This window comes from Bos indicus x Bos taurus, chromosome 17, assembly GCF_003369695.1.
Source record: "Bos indicus x Bos taurus breed Angus x Brahman F1 hybrid chromosome 17, Bos_hybrid_MaternalHap_v2.0, whole genome shotgun sequence".
NCBI classification, from domain to species: Eukaryota; Metazoa; Chordata; class Mammalia; order Artiodactyla; family Bovidae; genus Bos; species Bos indicus x Bos taurus.
The window spans coordinates 4,730,697-4,742,513 of record NC_040092.1 but is presented as its reverse complement, the minus strand read 5'-3'; the positions used below and the strand labels follow the sequence as shown (position 1 = coordinate 4,742,513).

Sequence of the window (11,817 nt, the reverse complement as noted above, 5' to 3'; positions counted from 1 at the left end):
GGGTGCCATCACCTTCTCCGTCTAAGGGCTCTAGAGGTTTTAATTCATTTACTTCTCCTGTCAATCTTAAAAACATAGGTACTACTGTTTTCGGGTTTTACTACTGAGAAAACTGAGATATAGAGGTTACTTGACGAGTGAGGATTTGGACCTAGGACCTCTGCTAGGTAGGGCCATACTCCAGCCCCGAAGACGACAAGCCATCTTGTTTGTAGTCCTCAAGGACTTCAGCTCCCAGCAGCCCTCGCGCTAGCAGTTCGCCACACACAACAAATCCCGGCGTGCTCCGGGCGGCTTGGGGTGGAGGGTTCTAGAAGGCGTGACGTGGGGTCGGGAAGCGGGCTCAGAGGCGGGTACCTTTCGGCAGTCGCTGTGGCCGCTGCTGCCGAGCCCGGGGACGCGGACGGCCGGGGCCGTGGGCGCAGCCTCCTCGTCTCCCCGGCGATGGCGGCGCTCGGCCGGCCGTTTAGCGGCCTTCCCCTGAGCGGTGGCTCGGACTTCCTGCAGCCGCCGCCGGCCTTCGCCGGTCGGGCCTTCCCGCCGGGGACGGAGGGCGCCGAGCTGGCCCCGCGGCCGGGACTTCGCGCCACCCCGAGCAGCTCCGGCGGGAGCGCGGCGCGCGGACGGTGAGGAGACCGGCGGGCGGCGGGGGCGGGTGTAGGCTCCGGCGCGGGCTAGTTGACCCTTTTCGCGACCCTGGCGAGGGCTCTTCAACCTCAAGTTGAGGATGAGGAGACATAGCCCCACAGGCGGTTGCCGTAAATCGCGGAGGTCGCACAGCGCGGGGGTCCGGTTCCGACCTCGGCGCGCTAGCGCCGGGAGTGAGGAGAGGTCTGCTCACCCTGGGCGTGCGGGGGTGGGAGCCGGCCAGACCCGGGCCTGGAGCTGCCCTGGGCGCGCACACGCCTCGCTCCCTCCGGACTGCCGCCCGGCAGCTGTTGTTGGCAACTTTAAGCGACTCTCGGACTCTTGAGTTTCCTCATCCGCAACTTGGGAGAGAAATGGGTCCTTCTAGTGGGATCATAAACTAAAGTGCTCACCATGGTGCTTTCCCCGATAGGTTTTCCCTACGCTGGTCGCCCCAGTTTATCTCTCCCAGTCTTGACCGAATGAATTTAGCTTTCAGTGTGATTTTTGTCAGGACCAGCCAACACTTTACCTGACTGACCGTGTGACCTGTATATCCATACCACAGGACAAGGGAGGGGAGAGCTGATAGTAGTGGGGTGGGCAAGATTATCGGAGCCTGAAAGTGGATGCTGAAAGTACCAGCTCAGTAAATTTCTCAACTGACTGAGTTTGTTTGTTTGTTTTAACAGTATTTCAACTCACTGTAGAAAGAAACACAAGCGAGAGGAGGAGGAGGAGGATGAGTAAGTTTCAAGTGCTTTTTTAGTCACTTAACGGTCACTTAATTTAACCTATTTTATATCCATAACTATTTGTTTTTAAGTGAAAAGGTGGAACATCAGGTGTCTCTGAAAGGAGGCCCAAGGAACTGACAACACAGGTTGCCTTTTAGAGCAGTGAGCTGGGCAGGTCAGAGGGAAGCTTCTTAAGGCATAAGCGATTGTCATGTTTGAACTTTGAGGCCTATGAGTATTATTACATGCACAAAATTTTTTAAAATTAGCAGAAGGCAAAATTTTATGCTCCCAGTTCTCCCCAGAGGGTTATCCTTATTGCCTGTTTCCCCTTAAGGAAGATAATGTAAAAATGTGCACGTTTATAGCTGTATAATTCTGGTTTTTTACATTTATTAGTAACATACTGTTAACACTGCAACACTGGTGTTTTCATTTTACTCTCCTGTAACTTGTTGCATATGGACACATAGAGTTCTATCTCATTTCTTTTTCAACAGTTGAGTTGAATTCTGTTGTAAGGCTAGGAATAGGTAATTAACCAGTCTCCCCGTGATGGATTTTAATACTAACAAATCTAAAGTGACCTGGTCTTAAGTTCTTTGTGTTTGTAATTAGATAAATGGATTCCTAGCTGGGAAATTGCTCAATCTTTAAATGTATGCATTTTGAATTTTAAGCAAGTTGTTGGCAATTTATACTCCTTTAAACTTTGGGAATGTGTGTTTCTCCATCTTCTCATCAGAATTGTATTTTCAAACTTTTTGATCACCTCTTAACTGATAGGGAAAATACTGCATGTCTAAAAAAGAAAATGAGTAAAAGACATCCCCTAAAGAGGATATCAAAATGACCAAACAAATGAAAAGATATTCGACCTCATCAGTCTTTAGGGAAATGCATATTAAAAGCACAGTGAGAAAGTACTCCACTACCGGATATTGGAGGGTTCTGTAGCACCAGGAACTCACAGACACTATTGGATAAGAATGTAAATTGCTATAACACTTTGGGAAGCAGTTTTGAATGAGTTGAAGGCACACATACCCATTTACCCAGCAGTTCTTTTTTTTGACTACACATGCTCATCGGAAGACATGTACAAGAAAGTTTATGGCATCCTTGTTCATGATGGCTCAAAATTGGAATGTCCCTTAACAGTATCTGAACATAATAAATTTTTGCTGAGTTCAGTTCAGCAAAAAAGAAACACTGAACCACACTTACCAACCCAGATGTGTCTTATAAGCATAGTAGGAACAAAAGAAACATAGCACAAATGTATACATATTCAGTATAATTCCTTATATAAGGGTCAAAACCAGGCAGAACTGAAAACTTTTAATATTGCATATTTACATACATGATAATGTATATTTTTTAAAATGACGTGGTTATTATAAAAGACTGTGTGTACTTAGGCAATGGCACCCCACTCCAGTACTCTTGGCTGGAAAATCCCATGGACGGAGGAGCCTGGTAGGCTGCAGTCCATGGGGTCGCTAAGAGTCGGACACGACCGAGCGACTTCACTTTCACTTTTCACTTTCATGCATTGGAGGAGGAAATGGCAACCCACTCCAGTGTTCTTGCCTGGAGAATCCCAGGGACGGCGGGGCCTGGTGGGCTGCCGTCTATGGGGTCACACAGAGTTGGACACGACTGAAGCAACTTAGCAGCAGCAGTGTGTACTTACGGGGAGGAGGGAATAGAGTACCATATAGGGATGCTGATGGCATTCTGTATTTTGAATATTACTTTCATGGATTTTTGTTTTATAATTATTATATGTATTTTTATGAGTGCAAGCATTTTATAATTAAATTAGATCACTTTTAATTTAAGTTTTGTAAATTACATACAATTTTGAACATCTTTTCCTTTTAAGCGATTTGTGTTTCATTTTGGGTGAATTCTTTATGTTTCTGCAGATCTTTTATTGACTTATTGGTCTTTTTTATGTATGTTGTGTTTTTCCCAGATTTGTTGTCTTTCACCTTTTGTGTGATTTTTTTTTTTTTTTTTTTTTGCCAACAGAAACTTTTAATTTTCTCACCAGGTTGATAATAAACCTACAAGACAGTAGATTTGAAAGTTGCCTCAGTTTAAAAATCTGAGACTTCTCTGGTGGTCCAGTGGTTAGGACTCCATGCTTCCAATGTAGGGGGCGTGGGTTTGATTCCTGATTGGGGAACTAAAATCCTGCGTGTCATGTGGCATGGCCAAAAAATTTAAAATAAAAAACCTCTAGACCAGACAACATTTATGTTCTTTATAGCTTTGGGATTGCTGTGGATGCACAAGGACCTCTTTGCTTTTATCTTTTGAAAGTGTGGAAGTGCTAGTTGCTTAGTCACGTCCAACTCTTTGCGACCCCACGGACTGTAGCCCAAGACTCTCCTCTGTCCACGGAATTCTCCAGGCAAGAATACTGGAGTGGGCCATTCCCTTCTCCAGAGGATCTTCCTGACCTAGGGATGAAACTGAGGTCTCTTGCATTGCAGGCAGATTGTTTACTGTCTGAGCCACCAGGGAAGTTTCCTAGGAGATTATTAAATAATTCTAATGTCATAAATAAAAATTTTGAAGTGTAAAAACCATTGACTTTAAAAGTTAACCATCTTTAATTTGCAGATGGAGAGATTGAGGCCCTGAGAGGATAAGGGACTGGACAGTTGGATGTCGAACGCCCAGAAGTGTGTTGCCTGCTTGCCACTTCAGTGGCTCTTATCAGAACTTTAAAGTCTTTTATGTCCCATTTTCTCTGGTACTTAATCATCATTGATCTCTATAAAGTTGTTCTGCTCCTTCTTAGATGATTTCTTATGTGTATAACTTTTTCTTCTGCTTTCCAGAACATCGCATACCTTAGTATTGAAGAAGTGTTTAATTTATGGAGAGACATTCTTAATACTCACTTATGAGTTAAAACTAATAATAAGCTAAACATATGATTGAGATTGTGCTTGGTGATATCCAGGCAATAACGTACTTTTGGTCTAAATACTCAGAGCAGGGCTGGTTGTCTGTTCAGGACACCCCTCAGTAGTAAAGAATTGGCCTGCAGTGCGGGAGACAGGTTCGATCCCTGGGTCAGGAAGCTCTCCAGAGAAGGAAATGGCAACCCACTTCAGTTTTTTGCCTGGAAAATTCCATGGGCAAAGGAGCCTGGCGGGCTACAGTCCATAAGGTCGCAAAAGAGTTGGACATGACTTAGTGACTAAACAACAACTAAATGTTGGGCATGTTGTAGTGCTTACAAATACTAGTATGTGTTAAGAGCTTGAGCAGTTGAACTTCCCTAACAAGGCAGGTTTTAGTGAGAATCCTCTATGAAAAGCATAGAGGATATAGCACCTGTCTCTGGAATCTGGTGCCCAAAATACAACTCACCTTATGTGACACTTTAGAGGGGGCACTTTAGTTTGCTACATTGTTGTTTCCACATGTGCAAAGTAATCTGAATTGAACTCTTATGGTCTCAGTGAAATGTAAAATTTTCTAGAAAGTGAAGATAGTTTATGTTGCAAGCTGGGAGAAAAGTGCACCCCATTAGGAAGGGACCCATAGAGCAAATGACAGCCTCTACCATTTTTGGCAAGAACCAAGAAATGAGCAGTGTCACCTGTGCCTGTCGTACTTGCTGCAGACCTGATGAAGCATGTATTTTTGCCCTAAGGGAATATAGGATGCCTGCAGACCACCTCCTCATATGCCCAGTGTAATGGAGCAGCAGCAGTATGAAAAAGTATCGCTGGCCCTGAATCGCTACTTTGTGATTCTTGGTTTCTTTACTTTCCACTTGACCTTTCCAGAGCTGAGTAAGTAAGAATGACTCTTAAGTTCTCATATCAAACGCTTCTAATCTGGAAAGGCAAAATCTTGCAGGTGCAACCTAATTTGACAGATGTTAAGGGAAACATCTCAGGGTGGCTGTGAGAATGACAGAAAAGAAAATGCGTGATTTTCCATCTTGTAATCACATACTGTCAAAAGTTAAGAGTTTTTTTCATAGCAGAATTTTATTAGCAATGGTGGTGATACATGTTTCATTTGTATCAGTCAGGATTTTCATTGATTTTTTTTTTTTTTTTTTTCAGTTGTCCAGTAAGAAAGAAAAGGCTAACTGAAGCAGGGCTCTGTGCTGGTCCTAATGACTGGATTCTTTGTGCACATCAGGATATAGAGGGTCATGGAGTAAATCCATGCACTAGTGGCCTTTCTGCACCTGGCATGTTAGATGTTATTTGTGAAGAGATGGATCAGACAACGGGGGAACCACAGTGTGAAGTTGCCCGAAGGAGGCTTCAGGAAATTGAGGACAGGTAAATGGACAGCATATCCGTCTGGCTTCTTGTTGTCCCTGTGTAACATCTCCTCTCTTTCAAGTTAGTCTTAATTCATCATCTGGTGATTCCTTAATCCTAAGCCTGTCAAACAATAAAAATCAAGAAGCTTAAAGTATGCACTTTAAATGTTAAAGTAAGCGTTTTTCATAGAACTGTACTAAATATTTTCATTTACTATCTCTGAATATTAATTTTTTGGTTTATGAGGGTTTTAGCCTTCAAATTTGGTATCTTTTTTGTCAAATGTAGCTCTTGTGTATATACTTCCTTCTCTCCAAAGTAGAGTTTCATACTTTACTTAACCTTTTGCTGTAGCACCTGTTGAGTTTATCCTTTTTTATTTTAAAAATTTTGTCCAATTAATAGAATATATGTTTAACCAAATAATTTTTTTTCTTTGCGTCTGCGTTTGTTTAGAATAATTGATGAAGATGAAGAAGTTGAAGCTGACAGAAATATTAACCGTCTCCCCAGCCTTGTCCTTTCTGATACCATGAAAACAGGTTTGAAGAGGGAATTTGATGAAATCTTTACAAAAAAGATGATTGAGTCCATGTAAGTTTTGGTTTCTGGTTTCCATTCAGCTCTGATCTTTTTTAAAAATTCTTTTAAATGTATTTTTGGCTGTGCTAGGTTTTCATTGTTGTGCACAAGCCTTCTCTGGTTGCAGCAGTTGGGGCTACTCTCCAGTTGTGATGCTTTCTTGTTGCAGATCACAGGCTCTAGGGTGCACAGGCTTCAGTGTTTGCGTTGCGTGGGCTTGACCCTCAGCTTGTGAAATACTGCACCAGGGGATTAAAGCCATGTCCCCTGCATTGGCAGTCAGATTTTTTACCACTGGACCACTAGGGAAGTCCCCTGTTATGATCTTAAAAGGAAGAACCAATGTCTCTAAACACTTCCTGATCACCAACTAAGTGAAAGCTCAGTAGGCTTTATGTTTAGCCCAGGTTGGAGACCTTTTCTTAGTTCATTGGGGTGAGCAGAATGCTGTGCAAGTGGGATTTGGAAGTTCACAGGAGTGGCTGCCTTGCCTATTTACCCCTGGGTTGTTCTGAAGTCCGGAAATGCACCCACAGTCTAATACTTGGGAATGGGAGGATTGGCAAGAAAGAACCCATTCTCTCAAATCACTGTGATAGGTTGTAAGAACCACACTTGAAAACTACCTGTTTACGTGGCTCTCTCAGTTATCTTGGACCACCATTAAGACCTTGGAAAAAAGTGAAAAGTTTACCAGCCGTCAAAAAAGTTATCACAGAGGCCACAGTCTAGAGCTCATATTTGTATCTCACTGTGAGACAGAAGAAATGAAAGCAAGCGTAAGAACCTAAAAAGCAAAGCAGCCTGGGCCCCATTAACATAAAACTAATGGTGGCCTGTAATTCATGATAATGACTAATCATCATCCTTGGACTTCAATGGTCTCAAGATGGTCCCTTACTCTGTAAAATACAGTTGTCTGTCAATATCCATGGGGGATTGCTTCTAGGACCCCTACAGATACCAAAGTCCAGGGATGCTTACATCTCTTATATAAAATGGTCCAAATCAAAACCCCACAGATACGGAGGGCCAACTGTAGTAGGCAAGATATAAAGTGCCCTGTAGGTGTTTCCTAGAAAAGCCTTTCAGTAGACTTGGTACTGTGAGAGTAAGTGTCAGATATCTGAAAACTTCTCTTAGCCTACCAGTCCCACTGGTACTAGGTAGATGACTGTCTTTAGACACTGTGGTTTCTCCTATTGCTGGATGTTAGCTCATGGGGTTTTGCATTAGCCTCCTAGCTTGAGCTTATAATTAACTACCCAGCCCTGAGGGTGGGTAAATAGTTTAGCCACGAGTAAGCAGGTCACATTGCCCCCCAGTGTAAAGCATTAGCACTTGCTGCTCTTGGTAGTTTTCCAGAAGCTAACCTTTGTGGGGTGTTCTTCATTGTTTGTGTTTTATTTTGCCTTGCACTTGGGTCCCAGAAACCATCAAACCATCACTAGATGAAATAGGTTGTGGGGTGGTAGACACAGACAGTGGCTTACTGCACAAAGCATTATATACTTCATAGCTGTACTAATAAGCAAAAGGCTTGCTGAGATATTTTTAGTGTATTTAGCCAGTGTTTCTTTTTATTTATAATGGTTTAGTACAAGATAAAAACCGACGTCTGCTAATACTAACCACAATTTAAGAAGAAACTATAATGTTAAATCAAGGGCCTCTGTGTTTCATATTGAACATTTATATTCTAATCACAGCATTCAGTGCAGCCAGTTGCTTTGCTTACAATGCGTGCAGAACTCTAAAATTTTATGTACTTGAGTGGCCTTTGTAAAGATAAGTTTGGATTGTCATAATTCTCCCTATTTTTATCACATCGCATCCGTGTGTTTTTTTTTGGTTTTTATTTTTGGATTTTTTTTTTTTTTTGGCTGCCCAGATCTTAGTTGCGGCACGTAGCATCTTTTAGTTGCAGCATGTGGGATCTAATTCCCTGAACAGGAGTGGAACCCGGGCCCCTGCATTGGGAGTGTCTTCCCAATGTGGAGCCCCCAGCCCACCAGGGAAGTCCTCCCATCAATTTTTATATACTAGCTTGCAAACATTAGTTTTCAACGTATGTCTTGTATTTCTGCTTTGTAAAGTTGTTGATACAAATATGTATTTCCTGTCTTAGGAGCCGTCCTTCCATGGAGCTTGTGCTCTGGAAACCTCTCCCTGAACTCCTTTCTGATAAGCCAAAGCCGTCATCTAATGCTAAGAACTACACAGGAGAGAGCCAAACTAAGCACGCAGCTGCTGGCACTGCCTTTCCTCAAAGAACTGAACTGTTCTTGGAACCTCGGCCAACAGGGTTGCCTGTTTACAATAGTTTGGAGACAGCTGCTTGCACAGAAGAGGAGATGGAACTCTAGAAACCAGTTTCTACACTAAAGTTGTCATGTTGCAGAGCTTATGTGTTCAGTCATGAGCCTGCTTGTACAGTATAGGGACTTGAAAGTTTTGAAACGGGTGTAATATCTCCACCTGTGATTTGGGGTGGGACTCTTGATTTTGGGTAGCCATTTCTTGAACTTCAACTTCTTGCCAAGGAAACTTGTCTCAAGGGAAAAGCAGTTTTCTAGGGGGCTTATTAAAGGAATGTGAGAGTACATTCTGCAGAGTTGAGTGTAGAAGCTGTATGTGACTTTTAAGTCATCTGTCACATCATCTAAGTCATTCAGATACTTGGAGAATATTCAGACACTTGAGCTGAAAAAGATGCATTAAAAAAAAAGAGTGCTCTCCCTACTACAAGTGTGCCCTGACAGTTGAGCCACAACTTCAGATAAATGAGCTCTGTTTATAATGGTAACTAGATATTACTGGGGAGGAGGAGGATGACAGTAGCTTAGGCCTATTGCTGGGGAATTTAACAGAGGCTCTGAAACTTGTATATTAGTTGTCAGTTCAGTGTAGCTTTATTGATTAAATAGCCAGTAGTGTTGTGGCTCCCCTCCTTGCCTCTTGACAATGCAATGGAAAATACAAAGAAAAGGTTTTTCCTCCGAGGCTTGTTTTGCCGTGTGCTACTGTTGCTCCTCGGTTTCCCTAATCCATAAACCCAGCTCTTCAGTGATGTTTACAGCCTAATTGACTTTGAGTGATAGTTTAGAAGATTGTGAGGTAACCAGTGTGTGAACTGGCTCTGGGAGAAGCTTCCTTAAGTCATCCTGAGGAAGTGCCGTATCAGCTCAGCCCAGCATATTATTTCAGTAGTTAAAGAAATGTGCCTGTAGAAGCAAGTTGTTTTTTGGTTTTTTTTAACGTTAATTTAGGAAAGGTTGAATAATTAACTGAGCACATGCAAGTGACATTGAGATTTACTGAAAGAGCCAGTTTGCCTGGTGCTTCAACTCTTTGTGCAGTAAGCCTAGAAGTTACTAGAGAATAGCTTCCTGCCAGCCAGAAATCATCATCCGGAGGACACTACCCAGGCTCAGGGTGTCCTCTTGAGAGTAACCAGGATTGAAGTATTTTTTTTCTCAGGAACAGCTCTTCTGCGTGGCAAGGACTCAGTAGTACAAAGTAAAGTGACCGTCCCTTTAGTGCTACAGAATACCCACTATAACTTATTAAATGAGTGTAATACTGGCCCTTTAATCAGACAGCAGGAGACCACCCCAGTTCTTTTTGTTTTGTTTTCTGGGTTTCTTTTGTAGAAATCACATACCTTGTGTAGAAAAAAATGGTTTATGCCAAGTAGAGGTGACTTTAGGAGGCAGCTCCCAGGCAATTTTGAAACCCATGCCGAAGTCCCTCCCCTTGTTACAGATGGTGTAGAAGTCACAAGTCTGTTAACTAGACTGTTTCTTCTGCCTGTAGTTCCTGCTTTTTCTATTTCTGTCTGGATAGTCAGGAAAAGATTTAATGTTTAATATTTAAACAAAATATTTAATGTCTACACAGTAAAATTATTCAGACTTCAAACCAGTATTGAAACCAGTTGGAAACCAGCTACTAGTTTCTTAATCTCAGATTTAGAGATGAATGTAAACTGTGTTCTGTTGAAACATGCACGTGTTTGATTCACGCCATGTCAGCTGCCTCTAGGTCATTGTTTAATGGGACCAACTTGTAACATTTGTAGCCTTAAAGAAGTCTCCAGATAAAAAGTTAGTTCTGCTACAGCTCATAAAGAGGAAGTGACTGCCTGGAATTTGGAGTTAGGCCCAGTGTTGAGGTGAAGAAGAGATGACAGTTTTCCAAAGGACACACACACACTTATACTGTCCTCTGTAGGGGTGTTGGACAGGCCTGGGATCCAGGTCTGTATAGTGAACAGTAGGAAGAGCTCTCTGAACAAGGCTCTGATACCACAGCTTTATGTAGGAGAGAACTAGCAGGATTCTGTTTAATTGAAATCCAGGCAGAACTTGTTTCAGGAGTCATTTTATCTGACACGATCATCATTTCTGCGGGAAACATGGATGTTCAGTGCACCTCTTTAAACCCGCATTCGTTTGTACAAAAATTTTCTTCATCCTTGTGGTGCTTACTCATCTGAGCCGTCTCCACAGGCCCCATGACTTGCTTTGTTTCCCTTTTTGTAGGGTAAGGTTTTTGTTTTTGCCTTAAGGTTTCCCTCGGGAATTAACAGGTCTTTTCATTTTGTAAAACTTTTACAGCATGGATCAAACATTGGCTTACTATGCTAATGTGTGATGAGAAACGGTTATCTAAAGCAGGTGAGCTTTAATGAACAAATGTATATTTCCTCTGAGTTTGATTAGGGTGTGTGTGGTTTTGTTTTTTAATTAATATGGAGAAAGTAAGTCCAGTTCTTACAGATATTAATCAAAAATTGCTACTCATTCTTGAAAAGGTGCAAGTGTCCAATTAAAAAAAAGAAAGTAGGGTGGTAGCTCTAACCATAAGAAGAATATTTACCAGCAGGTTCATTGATTATTTTGGATCTGGGACTTGGCTTTGTTTTTTAAATAGTGATAAGAAAGGTGGAATACTAGGAAAGTTCTGGAAGATGCTGTCAGTTTTACTTTAAAATGAGAATATGGTGTTTCTGTATTTTATTGTTTTCAATAAAACTTCTTAAGTGTTTTGGACTTCTTGAGGCATTTGTATTTCTGCATTTAAGTAAACTGAAATCAGCAAGTTTGGGCAAGTCCAGGAAGTAGGAAAAGTCCTTAATGTTCAGTAACATGGTCGTTCCGTTCTTGAGTTGACAGGTCACTGGGTGGCAGTATTGCCTGTATGTTTACGACCATTATTGGATAAATGTGGATCCCTATTTGTGGGTGGGCAGAGTTTTCAATGCAGTTACCTTTTCTACCTGAATTGAAAATCACAGCTAAAAGTTACCTAATTTATTTTTATAGATTTGAAAACTAAGCCTAAGTAGATAGTGACAATTTAGTATAATCAGTTCACCAGGTCCAGGGTTCTTCCTACTTGAGCAGTGGTTTTACATACAGTTTTTTGACAGCAATACCTAACGTGTTTAGATTTCATTGAAATAAACTACAGTAAGGGGTATAGTTCAGGCAATGTAACTTTAAACACCTTGAGGGAATACAGTCGTATATATATCTGTTTGGTTCAAATACTCTTAC

General features: G+C 41.9%; 1 protein-coding gene across 1 annotated transcript; it reads left to right on the top strand.

Moving 5' to 3' along the window:
* The first annotated feature begins 315 nt into the window (after window positions 1–315).
* CCDC117 (coiled-coil domain containing 117) lies at window positions 316–11,310 on the top strand. The gene is made up of 5 exons (XM_027566420.1): window positions 316–626; window positions 1,320–1,373; window positions 5,465–5,689; window positions 6,131–6,268; window positions 8,385–11,310. The coding sequence occupies exons 1-5, from the start codon at window positions 445–447 to the stop codon at window positions 8,620–8,622; spliced, it is 837 nt and encodes a 278-aa protein (XP_027422221.1). The 5' UTR covers window positions 316–444; the 3' UTR covers window positions 8,623–11,310.
* The last annotated feature ends 507 nt before the right edge of the window (window positions 11,311–11,817 follow it).

Coding starts and splice junctions, on each gene's coding strand:
- CCDC117 (XM_027566420.1), top strand. CDS start 445: ATGGCGGCGCTCGGCCGGCCGTTTAGCGGCCTTCCCCTGAGCGGTGGC. Junction 5,690..6,130: donor CTTCAGGAAATTGAGGACAG/GTAAATGGACAG, acceptor GCGTTTGTTTAG/AATAATTGATGAAGATGAAG. Junction 6,269..8,384: donor AAAAAGATGATTGAGTCCAT/GTAAGTTTTGGT, acceptor TTCCTGTCTTAG/GAGCCGTCCTTCCATGGAGC.